General features: G+C 43.2%; 1 protein-coding gene across 1 annotated transcript in view; it reads left to right on the top strand.

Moving 5' to 3' along the window:
- LOC120993757 (NADH-cytochrome b5 reductase 1) overlaps window positions 1-19,687 on the top strand; it is a 372,914-nt gene that overhangs the window by 144,455 nt on the left and 208,772 nt on the right. Inside the window, exon 2 of the mRNA XM_040422226.1 lies at window positions 2,852-2,956. Within this exon, the coding sequence (XP_040278160.1) occupies window positions 2,852-2,956 (105 nt within the window). The remainder of the gene's footprint in view (window positions 1-2,851; window positions 2,957-19,687) is intronic.

A 19,687-nucleotide genomic window follows, 5' to 3' on the forward strand; every position in this document is an offset into this window, starting at 1 on the left:
GAGGATGGCACCTTGGTCCAGACTCTGGCTGGCCTTGGCGGTCTCAGTGGGGCGGCTGTGACTTCAGAACGTTCAATCGAGATTCCCGCCCGTTGCAGAACATCTATTCCCTCCTCCGGGGTATTAATCGTATGTGAACGGGAGTTTAGCTGGAAAGTCAGATTAAAAGGAAAACCCCATCTACAGTATAGTGGATCTGAGCCTTTTGTAGAGCAGCCGTTACTGGTCGCATTTCTCTGCGCTTGCGGAGGGTGGATGGAGCTAAGTCCGCATATAGGTGAACTGACGAAGGTAGGCGCGGCAATTCAGGCCGATTGCGTGCAGCTGCTAGCACCTGATCTCTCACCTCAGGGTAGTGAAACTTAAGGACAATGTCCCTTGGCAGGTCTGATGATCTGGGTTTACCCAGGGCCCTATGAACTCTGTCCATCCGCAGTTGTGATGGTTCCGCTTGGGGTAAGAGAGCCTCAAACAGCGTGGTCATGGTAGCCTGGAGTTCCTGGAACGATTCAGGGAGGCCTCTGACCCGCAGGTTTCCTCTTCTGGATCTGTTCTCCAGATCCTCTATTTTAAGTTCTAGGGCTGCCAGTTGAGCTGCATGTGAGTTAATGTCCTCCCGGTCAGCGCTAATGGCGTCTGATATGTCATCAGTCTGGGACTCTAACTCAGAGACCCGGTTCCCCAAGTCCTGTATTTGGCTGGAAAATTCTTCCACAGCTTGTGAAAGTTTCGCTTTAAACAGGGAGGCTATGTTTTTTATATAAGGTAGCCTGACCTGAGTCTGTGAGGCTTGTAATCGGTGGCTGTACTCCCTCTGAGGATTAAGCTGGACTTGCCGGAGGTGAAGAGGGGCCCGCCATGATGGTCTCTCTGGACTGCCGGAACATCTCCGGTAATGTCTGCGACGGGGCAGGAGTATTCGTGATTTTGTTCCTCCCCTTGTTGCGGGTCATCTTCGGTGTCCCCTGAATTTGATTTTATGGGCTGGTGGAGCCGTGAAGACGGCGCTATTGTGGGATTCCTTCGGCGAGCGGAGCTCACCAAGACATGTCTTCTCGGCAAGCCTCGCGCATGCGCCTCCTTCATGTTCTTTTGTATTTAAACAGTATCAACTATTTTCTTATAACTTTTAATACAACTGTTCTTATAACAAGTCTACTGTTCTTTTATATCTTTGATATACAAACCGGATTCCAAAAAAGTTGGGACACTAAACAAATTGTGAATAAAAACTGAATGCAATGATGTGGAGATGGCAAATGTCAATATTTTATTTGTAATAGAACGTAGATGACAGATCAAACGTTTAATCCGAGTAAATGTATCATTTTAAAGGAAAAATACGTTGATTCCAATTTTCACGGTGTCAACAAATCCCCAAAAAGTTGGGACAAGTAGCAATAAAAGGCTGGAAAAAGTAAATTTGAGCATAACGAAGAGCTGGAAGACCAATTAACACTAATTAGGTCAATTGGCAACATGATTGGGTATAAAAAGAGCTTCTCAGAGTGGCAGTGTCTCTCAGAAGCCAAGATGGGTAGAGGATCACCAATTCCCACAATGTTGCGCAGAAAGATAGTGGAGCAATATCAGAAAGGTGTTACCCAGCGAAAAATTGCAAACACTTTGCATCTATCATCATCAACTGTGCATAACATCATCCGAAGATTCAGAGAATCTGGAACAATCTCTGTGCGTAAGGGTCAAGGCCATAAAACCATACTGGATGCCCGTGATCTCCGGGCCCTTAAACGACACTGCACCACAAGCAGGAATGCTACTGTAAAGGAAATCACAGAATGGGCTCAGGAATACTTCCAGAATCCATTGTCAGTGAACACAATCCACCGTGCCATCCGCCGTTGCTAGCTGAAACTGTACAGTGCAAAGAAGAAGCCATTTCTAAGCAAGATCCACAAGCTCAGGCGTTTTCACTGGGCCAGGGATCATTTAAAATGGAGTATGGCAAAATGGAAGACTGTTCTGTGGTCAGACGAGTCACGATTCAAAGTTATTTTTGGAAATCTGGGACGCCATGTCATCCGGACCAAAGAGGACAAGGACAACCCAAGTTGTTATCAACGCTCAGTTCAGAAGCCTGCATCTCTGATGGTATGGGGTTGCATGAGTGCGTGTGGCATGGGCAGCTTGCATGTCTGGAAAGGCACCATCAATGCAGAAAAATATATTCAGGTTCTAGAACAACATATGCTCCCATCCAGACGTCATCTCTTTCAGGGAAGACCCTGCATTTTTCAACAAGATAATGCCAGACCACATTCTGCATCAATCACAACATCATGACTGCGTAGGAGAAGGATCCGGGTACTGAAATGGCCAGTCTGCAGTCCAGATCTTTCACCTATAGAGAACATTTGGCGCATCATAAAGACGAAGGTGCAACAAAGAAGGCCCAAGACGATTGAACAGTTAGAGGCCTGTATTAGACAAGAATGGGAGAGCATTCCTATTTCTAAACTTGAGAAACTGGTCTCCTCGGTCCTCAGACGTCTGTTGAGTGTTGTAAGAAGAAGGGGAGATTCCACACAGTGGTGAAAATGGCCTTGTCCCAACTTTTTTGGGATTTGTTGACACCATGAAATTCTGATTCAACATATTTTCCCCTTAAAATGGTACATTTTCTCAGTTTAAACTTTTGTTCCGTGATTTATGTTCTATTCTGAATAAAATATTAGAAGTTGGCACCTCCACATCATTGCATTCAGTTTTTATTCACGATTTGTATAGTATCCCAACTTTTTTGGAATCCGGTTTGTACATTATTTTGATGAGGTTATTTCTAAAAATTCATGAACATTTTTTATAACGGATTTCTCTGTTTTTTCCCATAGGTAAACATGTATACTTATCAGCTAAAATCAATGGCAATCTTGTGGTGAGGCCTTACACTCCATTACATTGTGATGCTAAAGGATATGTTGATCTGTTAATAAAGGTAATATCATTTCTGTAAAATATCATTATATCTAGGGCTGAGCAAATAGAAGATGACAAAGTGGAATTCTATCCGAATTTCAGGAAAAATTTGATTAGAGACAAAGCCGAATTTCCTCGAGCTTTGTGTAACGAATCCGATTCTTTTTCAAAAATGGCTGCTGCACATGTTACATAGAGGAAGTAAGAAGCCTGGGAATGAGGGATCACCCATAATGCCATGCAGCCATCCAATCAGCAGATTGTGATGTCACAGCTGTATTAAAAACCTCATCCTCATCACCTGACAGTCTCTGCCATTTCCCAATAAACTTAGTGCAGGGAGAGACATTACAGGCACTAGGGACAGTGATTAGGAAAGACTTTATTCACAAAATATTACTATTGAGCAGTTAAGGAATAGCTTATAGATAGTGTAGGGATATAATAGGGAGGCATTATCCACACTAAAGGGAGAGAGCAGGGGCCATTTGAATATTGTAAAGCTTGGATAATAGAGAAGCTATTCTATTACACCTTGCTGCACTAACTGGGGTTAAAAAGTGTTTTAACACTGCAGATTTTAGATTGTTTGCATTCTTTTATACATAACTATTTCCATTAATCCTTGATTCTGTTATTGGGGTGAAATTACAGTCTGATACTACTAATTTTGGGGAGTTCATATTCTTTTAAGTAAATCCATTAATCCTTGATTCTGGGGTGATATTACGGCCTGATACTACAGATTTTGGGAGGGTCACGTTCTTTTATACATAAGTAAATGCGTTAATCCTTAATTGTGTAATTGGGGTGAAATTGTGGCTTGATACTACAGATTTTGGGGTGTTCACATTCTTTCATACATAAGTAAATCTGCTAATCCTTGATTCTGTAATTGGGATGAAGTTGTGGCCTGATGCGACAGATCTTGGGGCGTTCACGTCCTTTTATACATAAGTAAATCCCTTATTCCTTGATTGTGTAATTGGGGTGAAATTGCTTCCTGATCCTACTGATTTTGGGGTGTTCACATTATTTTATACATAAGTAAATCAATTCATCCTTGATGCTGTGGTAAAATTGTAGCCTGACACTACTGCTATTTTACAGTTACTGTTACAGTACAGTATGTCCGAAAGACAAGTGCCAGGTCCTTCTAAGGGAATGGACAGTGGCAAAAAGGTTTCTGGAGCTGGTAGAAGAAGCAGCAGAAGAAAGGGGGGGCAGTAGTAGTCGCAGGCCAGAGCTGCCAGTGTCATCCCACGGTCGTGTTTGACAAGTAACCCAGCTGTCCTTGAATGGTTGACTCGGTCTTCAACATCATCTCAAGTTACATCAGACACCCCCAGCCAGGAGTCGGTGGGACACCACACTTAGTTGGTATTGCCCAGGGACAAGCTCCGTGCGCCCACCTGTCCTGAACCTGCTTCTTTCATTTTCTGTTCCATCTGCTTGAAAAGTGTATGCTGTTGGCTCTGCTCTGCTTTTCACCAAGGGAGAGCTTCTAGAGGATAATCAGAAGCTACTGCCCAGCCAAGGTTTGGAGGAGAGATCCGCTGCTTCCTCCGGTAGGCCAGCAAGTAGTCTCAATAAGATTCGCGTGGCATCAGGTGTTGGGAGTAGTCAGGCACGCTGCCCTGAGTCTGGTGAGGGTGACATCAGTGACGTGCAGACAGTAGTGGATGATGATGTAGCCGATAACACGTGGGAGCCAGGTAAAGAGGGGGCTTCATCATCATCAGGGGATGAGGGTGGCAGCTTGCACATGAGGCAGCGGCTGAGTCAGCAAGTTGATAGCGTGGCTGTGAGTCCACAGGGTGGCAGCAGTGTAAGGTCTGGAGTAAAACGTGCCCGGGGTAGACTATCTGCTACTCTGGAGCCTACCTATCTGGAAACAACTCGTGGAGCATGGGTTCATAGAGACAACGACAGTCAGTACGCAGTGGTGGGAGAAAAATGCCATACTCGCCCATGTGGGAATTTTTAATCAAGTCAACAGAGGACGTCAGCGTCGCCATGTGTAGAATCTGTGGGCAGGAAGGGAAGCGTTGCCATGGTGCCAATGTTGTAACTATTGCCCTGCGTCAACACATGCAGCGTCACCATAAAGTGGCCTGGGAAACCTTGACGCTAATGTTGTTATAGAGAAAGAAATGGGTTGTTGAACCAGGATAAGTGACTGCGGGTGCAGTTCTCCTGGATGTTGCTCGAAAACAATGCAATACTAAAGGAAGGGGAGCAGTGACATGTTAAAACTTAACTTTTAATATGTATAAATTCTCCCTAGAAAGTAAAAAAACCCTTACAAATTAGAAAGAACACTTATGTGTAGGACCTAAATTGGTGTGATACCAATGTATGGCAATACACCAGGCTAGGCGCATACCACCCTAGGCCCGAGTGCACAATTTGCCTAGGCACAAGTAGGACCTGGGCATTAAGTCCCAATATTCCAGTCCCAAGGTAGGGGTACTGGAACTCTGGGGACACTAAAAAAACACGGAATGGTCTTACCGGTTTTGTAGAGACCTCACTTGTTCACAACTTGTGGAGTGTTGGTGAAGGAGGTGGTCACACAAGGAGAACTTGTCAATACCAGATGTCCAGTCAGTAATCGAGGCGTCCGAAACTTCGGTAAGACATAGAAGTACGTGGACCTCAAAGAGAGAGAAACTTACCCTAGTAAGGCCCTACTTGACCTATTCAGCCCTGGTGAGCTAACACGGGGTCCGTGCCCCGCAAGGGGTGGCCCCGTCCGGAACCTTACCCTGATAAGGAGTCCCTATGAAGCCCTATACAGGGTGACCATAGACTGGACTAATAGTATTGTCAGGGAAAAGGAAAATAATACTAAAATAAGTGGCCGTAATGTATTAGCGTGTACCAACGTGTTTCATCAGCAAAACATCTCATAAGGCTGTTAAATATAACCATAAAACCCCATGAATCATCAGGGGACACGGGGCTTGGTATTACACAGCTCCTGCTTACAGCTCCTGCTTATCCACCTGCTATACACAAAAGAGAAGAAGGGGCCCTTGCATCAACGCCCACAGTGCAGAGCAAGGTAGAGGAATGTTCAAATGAGGCATGTGGCATAATACACCTGCAAAACATATAAACAAAATGGGCGACCCATTAGAATAAAGATCCCACACTGCCCACTAAGTGATAAGTGAGGGCTGGTACTCACAATACTCCTGGGACAGCATGTAACAGATGTCCAGGGTCGTGGGCACTGAAGTTTACCGTGCCGCCATCACACACGCAGGCCTGACAGGCACTGACAAGTGCGCTGTATTTCAAAGGAGGAAGCGGCGGAGGATCGGCCTATGCGCGTGCCCACGTGACCGGACCATATCACATGATCGGGCCCACGGAAGTACGGCGCTCAAACAATGCACAGCTGCTGGGAGAAAGTAATCAGGCACAACAGCTTAAGCAACACCACAATGTATTTTACAAAACAGACTGTTGAGGTGGCTCACCTAACTAGTGTAGTGGATGAGGTGCTGCTGTCCAACTGGTTCACCCAAACCAGGATAAATGGAGTTTGAAGGACAAAGAAAGCTTGATGGACAGGTGCTCAAACAACTGGATATTAAAAATACTGAGATGTGAACAGACCCGGATATAGTTGAATGTGCAATGTGCAACTTTATTATAGATAAAAAATAGATAAAAAATATATAGAAGAAAATGGTATATAAAATGTGATATATATAAAATAAATGGGTAAGATGATGTATAGAAGGTGATATGCAAAAAAATTTTGATGATTATACAAAAATAAAAAAAATACTAACTTGAGAAAATTTAAAAATTCAAAATACAATCAGTCCTGAGGTAGTAAAAATGAGTTTTTGGAGTAAAAGGAGCCAGAAAGATATCCAGACATCAGTCTGATTGCCCCGGGGAAGGGGGGGGGGGAGTATAGTGATGTAGTTAGGTCAGAAGAGGGGAGAATAAGCCCCTTCAGAATGATTAAAATATTTAGGAGAAAACACCCTCTCCTTTATGATAAACATAACTTGAAACAGAGGTATCAAATGATGGCGTTCCACACTGAACCGGTGTAGTGCCCTAATACCCTTGATACCTTTGATTCCCCCGCAGTCTGTCGACAATGGTCCTGTGTTCGGCGTGTGGCAGCGGCTCCTAAGCGGCTCCTAGGCGGCTCGTGGGTAGCGTGCGCGGCTCCTCTGCCCGGCGTCCCACGTGGCGGTGACGTCACAGGATGTGTTGATGTCCGCATCAGCAGGGGGGTGTGAGCAATTGGCGGTGTAGTAATGGTCTGTTCGTTATCCAAAGATCGAGATCTCCTGTAACTGAATCCTTGTGTGAGATCAACCGGTGCTAATCCAGGATATCCAGGGTTCTTAGGACGGTACCAAACGTGTTTCGGGGAGTGTCCTTCCCCTTCATCAGTGGTACCTGCATACTCTTACTTTGGGCTTTAAATACCTTCTAGTTGCATGTAATTATCTAGTCATGCAATTATCCAATAAAAGTTGTTTAAGAACATAAAAAAGGTCATGAATGGTGTTATAAATAAACAATTAAGTTCCACTATAGATGTTGGTGATTATAATGACAGTAATAAAAATACAAAAAATACAAAAAATGAAATAGGATAAAAGATAATAAAAATGAAGGATAATATGTAATATTATAGGTGAATCAGGAATAAAAGGACAATAAAAGATACGGTAGGAGAATAAAGTGTTGGCAGTATTTATATCTAAAAATATATACGGTATATACACTCACCTAAAGAATTATTAGGAACACCTGTTCTATTTCTCATTAATGGAATTATCTAGTCAACCAATCACATGGCAGTTGCTTCAATGCATTTAGGGGTGTGGTCCTGGTCAAGATAATCTCCTGAACTCCAAACTGAATGTCAGAATGGGAAAGAAAGGTGATTTAAGCAATTTTGAGCGTGGCATGGTTGTTGGTGCCAGACGGGCCGGTCTGAGTATTTCACAATCTGCTCAGTTACTGGGATTTTCATGCACAACCATTTCTAGGGTTTACAAAGAATGGTGTGAAAAGGGAAAAACATCCAGTATGCGGCAGTCCTGTTGGCAAAAATGCCTTGTGGATGCTAGACGTCAGAGGAGAATGGGCCGATTGATTCAAGCTGATAGAAGAGCAACGTTGACTGAAATAAGCACTCGTTACAACCGAGGTATGCAGCAAAGCATTTGTGAAGCCACAACACGCACAACCTTGAGGCGGATTGGCTACAACCGCAGAAGACCCCACCGGGTACCATTCATCTCCACTACAAATAGGAAAAAGAGGCTACAATTTGCACGAGCTAACCAAAATTGGACTGTTGAAGACTGGAAAAATGATGCCTGGACTGATGAGTCTCGATTTCTGTTGAGACATTCAAATGGTAGAGTCTGAATTTGGCGTAAACAGAATGAGAACATGTATCCATCCTCTGATGGCTACTTCCAGCAGGATAATGCACCATGTCACAAAGCTCGAATCATTTCAAATTGGTTTCTTGAACATGACAATGAGTTCACTGTACTAAAATGGCCCCCACGGTCACCAGATCTCAACCCAATAGAGCATCTTTGGGATGTGGTGGAACGGGAGCTTCGTGCCCTGGATGTGCATCCCTCAAATCTCCATCAACTGCAAGATGCTATCCTATCAATATGGGCCAACATTTCTAAAGAATGCTATCAGCACCTTGTTGAATCAATGCCACATAGAATTAAGGCAGTTCTGAAGGCAAAAGGGGATCCAACACCGTATTAGTATAGTGTTCCTAATAATTCTTTAGGTGAGTGTAACTCTCATAATGGTAAATGGTGATGTGTCAGGAATAATATAATTGATTTATGTGTTATATGATTTTTTTCGTATTGGGTCTAGCTGGATGGAACTAGTAGTCCTATACTGATAAAAGGTCTGTGTTGATAATTTTAGATGAATTAGATGTTATTACTATGATTGGTTATCTGCTGTGTGATGATTATGATCTTCTTTGAAGTAGGTAGTCTTAGTCTATAGCAGGCATGCTCAACCTGCGGCCCTCCAGCTGTTGCAAAACTACAACTCCCAGCATGCCCTAATAGCTGTAGGCTGTCCAGGCATGCTGGGAATTGTAGTTTGGCAACAGCTGGAGGGCCGCAGGTTGGGCATCCCTGGTCTATAGTGATGTGAGTCTGTTTGAGAGTAGAAATGTGAGTCTGTTTGAAAGTAGAAAAGTAGAAAATGGATGGAGGCCCGCGGCCGAGGGGGGGTCACAGTGCTGGTAGACAGCCGGACTGCGACTCCACATCGACCAGGGGCCTCACACCCTATTTAGAGGAAGCCAAAAATCTCCAATTCGGAATTCAGGCCCACTGGAATGATGGAGTTAAATTCAAAGATATATTTAGATTCTATACGTGACATCTTTCTGATATGGTCGCCTCCTCTCCAGTCTCTTTCCACCTTCTCAATAGCAGCAAAGGAGAGACCAGTGGGGTTATTTTATGTTCTATAAATGGAGTTATAAAGTCACAAAAAGCATCCAAAATGCATCTGTTAGTACTATTAGTCCAGTCTATGGTCACCCTGTATAGTGCTTCATAGGGACTCCTTATCAGGGTAAGGTTCCGGACAGGGCCACCCCTTGCGGGGCACGGACCCCGTGTTAGGTCACCAGGGCTGAATAGGTCAAGTAGGGCCTTACTAGGGTAAGTTTATTTCTCTTTGAGTACGTGGACTTCTATGTCTTACTGAAGTTTCGGACACCTCGATTACTGACTGGACATCCGGTATTGACAAGTTCTCCTTGTGTGACCACCTCCTTCACCAACACTCCACACGTTGTGAACAAGTGAGGTCTCAACAAAACCGGTAAGACCATTCCGTGTTTTTTTAGTGTCCCCAGAGTTCCAGTATTCCTACCTTGGAACAGGAATATTGGGACTTAATTCCCAGGTCCTCCTTGTGCCTAGGCAAATTGTGCACTCGGGCCTAGGGTGGTATGCGCCTAGCCTGGTGTATTGCCATACATTGGTATCACACCAATTTAGGTCCTACACATAAGTGTTCTTTCTTGTTTGTAAGGGTTTTTTTTACTCTCTAGGGAGAATTTATACATATTAAAAGTTAAGTTTTAACATGTCACTGCTCCCCTTCCTTTAGTATTGCTAATGTTGTTATACAGCCTGACGCAGCAACCACTGCATCTCCCAATGGCCTGCACCCCTTCTCCAGCAGTCAAGGCTCCACCACCTCAGCAGAAGGGAGCTGTGTTTCCTTCCCATCATCTACTGGTCCTGAAGCTCCTCCTACTTCTCCTCGTCACTCATTTCACCACTAATCGATCACTGAAGCGATTGCGAAAAACAATATTATCCGTGCACTCATCCAATGGTGCAGAAGCTGAATATGCTCCTGGCCATGTTGTTGGTTCTACAGTCCCTCTCTTTCCATGTGGTGGACTCTGTACCTTTCACAGAAGTGATGGCTTGTGCCTAGCCAAGGTGGAGAGTCCAAAGACGTCATTACTTCTCCAGAAAGGCTGTACTAGCCCTGTACACATACAATACAGACCAAAAGTTTGGACACACCTTCTCATTCAAAGAGTTTTCTTTATTTTCATGACTATAAAGGCATCAAAACTATGAATTAACACATGTGGAATTATATACATAACAAACAAGTGTGAAACAACTGAAAATATGTCATATTCTAGGTTCTTCAAAGTAGCCACCTTTTGCTTTGATTACTGCTTTGCACACTCTTGGCATTCTCTTGATGAGCTTCAAGAGGTAGTCCCCTGAAATGGTCTTCCAACAGTCTTGAAGGAGTTCCCAGAGATGCTTAGCACTTGTTGGCCCTTTTGCCTTCACTCTGCGGTCCAGCTCACCCCAAACCATCTTGATTGGGTTCAGGTCCGGTGACTGTGGAGGCCAGGTCATCTGGTGCAGCACCCCATCACTCTCCTTCATGGTCAAATAGCTAGCCCTTACTTTCAAAGTTTTCCCAATTTTTCGGCTGACTGACTGACCTTCATTTCTTAAAGTAATGATGGCCTTTCGTTTTTCTTTACTTAGCTGCTTTTTTCTTGCCATAATACAAATTCTAACAGTCTATTCAGTAGGACTATCAGCTGTTTATCCACCTGACTTCTCCTCAACGCAACTGATGGTCCCAACCCCATTTATAAAGCAAGAAATCCCACTTATTAAACCTGACAGGGCACACATGTGAAGTGAAAACCATTTCAGGGGACTACCTCTTAAAGCTCATCAAGAGAATGCCAAGAGTGTGCAAAGCAGTAATCAAAGCAAAAGGTGGCTACTTTGAAGAACCTAGAATATAACATATTTTCAGTTGTTTCACACTTGTTTGTTATGTATATAATTCCACATGTGTTAATTCATAGTTTTGATGCCTTCAGTGTGAATCTACAATTTTCATAGTCATGAAAATAAAGAAAACTCTTTGAATGAGAAGGTGTGTCCAAACTTTTGGTCTGTACTGTATGTTGAGCAGAAGGTGGGCCAGTCCTTGAGCCTGTCAGTGCCTGCTACAGCTCACGGCAGAGCCAACGTGTGGAGATGTAATTATGGTCAAGGATGTGCTGCTGATTCATTTGCCTTGCCATTTCTGAAAGACCTGTAGGAATGGAAAAACGCGGCGCGATTTTTTTTTGCCCCGCACAGTATTAAAAGCCCCATCTACATAAAATAGGCCACTCCCAACAAACACTGTACAGCTGAAATTCTATTGATGAGGCCTGTCTCTACACATCATATGGAGAGGGGAGGGTGTGTCCTCTCCTCCCTCCCGCTCTCATCCCTCCCCAGATCCTTTCCCCCCATCATCTGCCACCCGCCCGTGGCCTGCTGCCCCCTTTGGTCGTCCTCATCCAGCTCTAAATCCTCCTTCTGCAAATGGCAGGGGGCGGAGCCGGAGCATCTCCTCTCCTACATAGTGCCACATACCTCTTACATCCAGGTATGTCACCTTTGTTGTAGACGCTCTCTTTCTTTATCTTCTCCATTCAGACCAGACCGCAATGATGATTTTTTAGCCAACTCCCGTCTCTGCAGAGATTGACAAACAGACATTAGTTTCCTACAGTTCCATCATCTTCACATCTTCTGAACACCCTTTTCTGCCACCCCCGATACTATACTGCAGAAACAGTCCCCCTGGAAATACTACTACCACACAGATAGTGCCCCCTTCAACAATTATTGGCACACAGTGCTCTAAAAAATAACTGCACCCAGACACTAATAGTATAAAGATAATGTCCCCCAAAAATAATTCTGCTAAGCCAGGGTGCTCCCCAAAATCCCACCAATAGAAATAATTCTCTGCCAGAGCACACAAATCAGGGTCTTGGACATGATTAGCATCATTTGGCTGCAGCTCTGGTCACTGAAGGATGCTCCCACACCTAGATGTCAATGGATTCTCTCCTCACACAGGTCCTCAGTGTCTGTCTCATCTCTTTTCTAAGATAGAGGATCCTTCACTTCCTCTCCAGGCTCTGTAACCCCACCCCCTGAGAGTTCTCATCATCACATAAATCCAGAAATGCAATCCATTTTAGCTATGCTAAGAAAACAGCTGCCTCTTGTGGCCAAACAGCAGAATGTCAGTCCAAATCATTTAACTTCATTTAAACAAATACAATGTTCCCACAATGAGAGCTGTTTCCTCATCTCACACAGGCACAATTTAGGGGGTGCTCCTCCACCATACAGAGCACGGCGGTGGCATGCTGTTCTGCACATGGTTTGTCTGGGTGAACAGAGTCACGCTGGGGAGGAACTGCTCTGCGTCTTTCAAGAGGAAACGAATCCTGGCTATCTCCTCACCAACTGAAGATCGGAACCATGGTCACCGATAATCGGAATAACATTGTGTCAGTGCTGCATCAAGGATGGCTGAGCCATGCGCCCTGCATGGCACATGTCTTTAATCTGGTTGTTCTGTCCTCAGATGCGAATCCAATGCAGGGAGAGACCAAATTGTTCCTCAGACCAGTAGGGGAACTCGTTCTACTGTTTTCACCCAACGAATACAATAGTGAAGTCGGCTGACGTCAAGCGGGGAGTGTTCTGTCCTCAAATGCAAATCCAATTATTTCTGTGTGTTTATCAGTTTAGACATTGCATTTTACCTGTGTTGTATTTAATCTGCATTATATTGTGTGGTAACAGCACCATCTACTGGTGCGTTTGTGTATTTTGTTTGCCTTAATTCCCAGTGCATAATGGGTACTTCCTGGTTCTTTGTGTCTTGAGCTGGTTTAGAAGCAACCACCATTTTATGTCTGTGTGAGAATCCACTCTCTCACTTGTTTTCCTGCTCATCATCTGTTTTACAGCCTGTTACAAGCATAGTCGGTAAGGACAGTATCTATGTGACATTTCACTGTAGTTTATTATATGTTTTATGTATTTGATAGCTCATTGTCATTGCATTACCTCATGTACTGTATGTATAGCAGATATTCTGTATTCATGCCATGTACTATGGATATTTATGTTCTGAAACACTACTGCTTTATTCTGTAGTTTCACCTTTCCTGTCAGTCTACTATCAATAAAGAGAAGGTTAAAGCAGTACAGTTTTCTCTTCTTATCAAGACAGAAGGTTTAGTTACATGTCAGATTACACACCGTGCTAATGTGTATGAGGACAGTATAGTGAAATGACTGGTGAGAACAAGCTCAGAAGATCAGACTAGACAGAGCCCGCCATTATCCACGCAGAGCATGCATACGGATATCACAGCAGTCTCCTAACAGTCGCACCGAATATCCGACTATACGGAGCCCGCCATTATCCACGCAGAGCCTACTTACGGATATTGCAGCAGTCTCCTAACAGTTACAACATGTCTAATAGTCGAGCATCTTCAGTCAAGACAAGGTCTCTAACAGGACATCGATCAGAGAAGCTGCCGCCATTGCCAACGCAAAAGCAGAAGCTGCAAAGACCAAATCCAGCTAAACAGAAAAAGAAATACAGATAAAGCTGGAGAAAGCACAACTTGAAGCAACTCTAGTAAAACTCGCTGCAGATAAAGAGACAGCAGCTGCCATAGCAGAATCAGAATTTCTAGAAGCCAAGAGGGGGGGCGGAGCTAGCTGCAGAGCTGAGAGGTAGCAGCTTGGAGGAGCTCTGCAAGAAGTTTGAGAAATCTGGAGTTAATTCAGCACATTATAGACTGATTCTGTTGAAAAATACAGTTTCTGGTCCAGGACACTGCCTGGAACCCAGAGAGACTACTTTTGTGGGGTTCTGAGGTGATTTAAAGCTGCGGCCTACACCACACCGTGAAGCCTGGGACTCTGTTTAGGCGCCTAGCCTTAAAACACAGGTTGATTTCTGGCGGTTCTGGCTTAGGAGCACCAGCGGTCCTCCCAGACTGCCTTATTACCGGCGGAGATCCTCATTGTAAGGGTAATTTCACCCCGTTTGTGAGGACAAGACCTGAAGAATATCACGGCGCATAGTGGAGGAAAGATACCCGCCCGGAGCGCTCAACACCCGACTATCACCCACCCCAAGCTGACCGGATAGCAAGCTAAGGTCAGTGAACATAAGCTGCCGCTCCGGAGACACACAGTGGGTTCTCTGGATACACCACATCGCCGCGGGTGTCCTGCTGCCGGCGAGAGACGCACCGCTGCAAACAGTGATCACAAGCTGCCGCTCCGGTGACACACCATTGGATCGCATAAGCATCGCATAAGCACCACATCACTGCGGAGGTCCCACTGCTGGCTAGAAACACAGCACCGCAAAGTAAGTGCAGAGGTGACTCGCTGAATGTGACTCCCTGAGCGCTCTTAGTATCGGAGCTGACAGGCGAGCAGAGGTGGCCAAGCACATAACATAAAAGCGCATAACAAAATTGACACTGGGGAATCTGCAGCAGCACTGGATGTGAGCCTCAGTGTCACTTATTTACATAGACCAGCTTCAGCGCTGTACAGCAGCGCTAACATCAAAGCGCTCATAATAACAGCATTAGCACCTAGTCAAACAAAGCTAGTGAAAAGTTAATCACCCACTCACATCAAATATCGCTGATTCTGGGGGTTAGGATAACATCAGATCATTCTAACCGGCCACAAGATCTACATTACTTGCCTCTGCTTGGTTTTCTTAAACAAGACAGACCCCAGCTGTTGTCTGTAATAATGTGAAGAAATAATAGAGATGCCTGACCATTGACTTGACCAAGTCCATACCCTCTCATGAACAAGCACAGCATGTTTTGAAAAAAGCTGTCCCTTACATCTCCTTCAACACAGAAGCTTTTCTTAGATGGGACACATATTACATTAATCTACAGCAACGTCTCTCTATTACTGCTAATACAAGAACATGGGGAAACCAAGAGGATCTACAGAGGAGAATAGACCCTCTAAAACACCGAAAAAATCCTCTGACTCTAATAAGCCTCTAACCTCAGTCCCATTAGAACCCGAACATGCAAGCGGGAACGTGAAGAAAAAAAAGTTCCTTCCTCCCCAAGGTATGGGCTTGGGGTCCGACAGTGAAGAGGAGGCCTTCTCCCAAGACCAGGATGACCAGGATGATCTAAGAAGATACATAAAAACATTACCTACAGCAGAAAATATGAGGGACATGTTCAAAGAACTTACAAGCACTTTAAAAGTCAATACGCTGTAAGAATCTAATAAAAAATCAACCAACATGCCTCATATCTTGAACAAACAGTCAAATCCCAACAAAAAGAAATGTACGAACTACGTTTACATATTGACGACCTGGAAAACAGGTCCAGACGTAACAACCTAAGAGTGAGATAAAAACGTCTCTGAAGTCCTGACAAAGATCTTCTTGGAGCTTCTTGGCAAGGAGAGTACCTACGATCTGGGGATAGAGAGGGCCCACAGGGTCTTTCGTCCCAAAAACGCACCTAAAGATGCCCCCAGAGACATTCTTTGCTACATTCTGAGCTTTTGCATCAAAGAAGAAATCTTGAAAAAAGCCTGCCTTGCTAGTAGTATACAATACGAAGGAGGAGAGATTTCAATCTATCAGGATGTCTCAAAATTCACGCTGGATAAAAGAAGACAGCTTATGCCCTTTACCAGAGCCCTCAGAGAAAACGGCATTAAATATAGGTGGTTATATCCATTCGGGATCCTAGTAACCCACAAGAGCAGACCTTTTACTATTAGGTCACTTGATGAACTCTCTTCAGTTCTCCCAAAGCTGAATATAGGTCAAATTGAGATTCCTGACTGGACCTCGGGGAACCCTCCAGAAGTATTTCCTTACCTACCTAGAGTGGATAGATGGGAGAAGATCACCACCCCCAAGCAAAGAAGAAATGAAGAATACGAACTTTCTCAACCAAGGGCCCCTAGGAAGAACGTGAGAGGGTTCACACCGGGCTGATGATAGCCCCATATCCTTTTTTTGCTTAACTTGCTTTAGTTTGATTCTGAAAATGGGGTGTATGATGCCGAATGTGACTCAAACTGTTTAAATGTTACATTGTTTACTTATGTTGACTTGGTTTGATCAGTGGTCTTAGTTTCTGGCAAACTAGATCTGAGATCACTCACCTACTTGGCATTTCAAACTGCCAATCTTTAGTTTACTTGCCTATTCCTTGAATTAGGAATACGTTATTCTGTTCTTTTACACACATAACTGACACCCTGCTACCACTTGACTAATTTATAGTCACCCCCCCAAGTGGTGCGAACTTTAGTACCTTAAACTTTGCTCTGCGGAGAAAATTCTTCAGTTTTCTCTGCAGACCAGACGCTACTTGTTTCCTTTTCTTTTTCGGTACCATACTCTGACATTGAGGTGTACTGAAAAATGTTAGTTTACAGCTGTTCAAGTTTTTACCAGTCAATAAGACTCATAGCTACTGTCCTTTACTACTTGCATAATGACAGAATTCACCTGTGTTAACGCTAACGGCTTAAATATTCCGTCCAAAAGAGGCCAAATCCTAAAAATATTTCATAAAAGAAAGATAGACATACTCTTCATACAAGAGACCGACTTTAAGAGATCTTACACCCCTATAACCAAACACCATTATTACACACAATGGTTTAATGCCTGCTCACCCACTCAAAAAAAGGAAAGGTGTTTCCGTAGTGTTCAGCAAACATCTAAAATTTACTAAAACTGACATTCTATCTGATCCTGATGGCAGATTCATATTTATTAAAGGGAAGATAGGGGAGAAGTTATTCACCTTCGCCAATATTTATGCCCCAAATACCAAACAATCATCATTTTTCAAGTTAATTTTCGATAAGCTAGATCCATTCTTGGATGGGACTCTGATTGTTGGAGGTGACTTTAATGTTGCTTTGGAACCTAATGTGGACACATCCCACGGCAAATCCAAAGTTCCATTCCGCCGACTTAGGATGATCAAAAAACTGTTTCATCAATACCAACTGGTCGATGCCTGGAGGGCACTAAACCCGACAGCCAGAGACTTCTCATACTTCTCTAGGGTTCACAAGTCCTATTCAAGAATTGATTACCTATTAATTGGTCAAAAATACAATGTGAACCAATATTATTATCGGATCATGCCCCCCTTCGAGCAAACTTCCAATTTGGTCCATGCTTTAAAACACCTGGGACCTGGAAACTTAATGAAATTCTACTTGCCAAAAAGGAAAATGTCAACATTCTCACCTCCCATCTAAACAACTTTTTTAAAGAGAACCTTAGGGGTCACGGTTGTGATATACTAACATGGGAGACGCATAAAGCAGTCCTCAGAGGTCTTCTGATTCAGATGGGAGCCAGAGAAAAAATAGCAAAAAACAAAGAGATTGATACAATCTTAGCGAAAATCAAGAAACTGGAGATGCTTCACAAAGCGTCTCTTTGAAAAAAAAATGGAAGAGGAATTAACATTATTAAGACAACAACTTAAAGATCTACTTAATATCCATTCCCAAAAGTTCCTATTCATGTCTAAATGTAGACATTATCTTTACGCAAACAAATGCAGTAAGACTCTTGCCAAGATCATACGTAAGGAGAGGGCCATGACAGGTATCCACAAAATTAAATCAGAAACAAATACCGAATTTTTTTAATTAAAAAAAATAGCTGAGGTTTTTAGGGTCTTCTACAGCAGACTCTATAATCTTCGCAAGGAAAAGGACACGGGTCTAACACCAAGAGATCTAATAAAAGACTACTTAAAAGATATACAGTTCCCTACCCTTACAAAAGAACAAATTGACAAACTTAATGCCCCGTTCTCCTTCGATGAGATCAAACATTCCATCAACTCTCTAAAAAACGGTCAGAGCCCAGACCGGATGGATTTTCCTCTGGTTATTATAAAAAAAAATCTTAGCTACTCCTTTCAGGTCCGAATCTATGCTTGCGCATATCTCTGTCATTCCAAAAGAGGGCAAAGATGATACTCAATGCGCTAATTATAGACCGATCTCGTTACTTAATAACGACCTCAAACTCTTTGCTAAATTATTGGCAATGAGATTGCAAAAACTAATGGGACACTTGATAGATAAGGATCAAATGGGTTTCATTCCTGGAAGAGAAACTAAGGACAACACCATTAGAGTTTCCCATATGATCCAAAGTGCCAAAATTAAGAATACCTCCCTCCTACTTATAACAACGGATGCAGAAAAAGCCTTCGATAGGCTCAATTGGGATTATCTACACAAAGTCCTGAACAAATTAGCCCTCCCAATAAATTTCACTGAGAAAATAATGTCCTTATATACCCACCCTTCAGCCTGCGTCAGAGTCAATGGGATTCTTTCCAAACCTGTCAACATCACTAATGGCACCAGGCAGGGGTGCCCATTATCTCCCCTTCTCTTTGTACTCTGCTTAGAACCCTTCCTAGCAAAAATTAGATCCAACTCTAAAATAAAAGGCCTTCGCACTAAAAACAAAGAGCATAAAATGGCGGCCTATGCAGATGACACATTATTTGCTTTAACGAACCCATTAGATTCCCTACCAGAACTAATTAAAGAAGTTTGAGGCATTTAATAGGGTCACAGACTTTAAGATTAATTTGGACAAATCTGAACTGTTCAACATTACCCTAAACAATAAAATATGGGATAAAGTCAAAAGATTAAGCCCTTTAAAACCAGCACCACAATTCTTTAGATATCTAGGGGTCAAGGTCTGTCTTGATCTTGCAGATGTTTACAGAAGTAACTTTATCCCACTTCTAAAATCTATCGAAATACAGTTAAAAGAATGGGATTCATTATGGTTGTCATGGTTTGGTAGAATCCATTTAATAAAAATGAGGATCCTACCTAAATTCCTTTTTCTTTTCCAGACCCTCCCCATAGAAATTCCCAGGGATTTCTTTAAAAAAGCTAAGAATCTTATAGCGAAATTTATCTGGCAAGGGAAACATAATAGAATTAAATGTAACACACTGACCAGACATGGGAAGAATGGAGGAACAGGTTTACCTGACATTGAGAACTACTACAAGGCAACCACTTTGTCTAGATTACTAGAATGGGGTGTCTTTCTAACAAACAAAATTTGGGTAGATATAGAACAAGACTGTTCCAAAGTTAACCTCTCTGCTTTGTTGTGGAATACCCCTCAATATCTTAAAAACCTTAGTACAACCCAAAATATGATCACTAAACACTCATTAAAAAAATGGCATAGTATTAATAGATCCTTAAAACTAATCTCCAAGTTTGATACAAAAACCCCTGTTGCCAGT

The sequence above is a fragment of the Bufo bufo genome, chromosome 3 (genome assembly GCF_905171765.1).
Source record: "Bufo bufo chromosome 3, aBufBuf1.1, whole genome shotgun sequence".
Classification (NCBI taxonomy): Eukaryota; Metazoa; Chordata; class Amphibia; order Anura; family Bufonidae; genus Bufo; species Bufo bufo.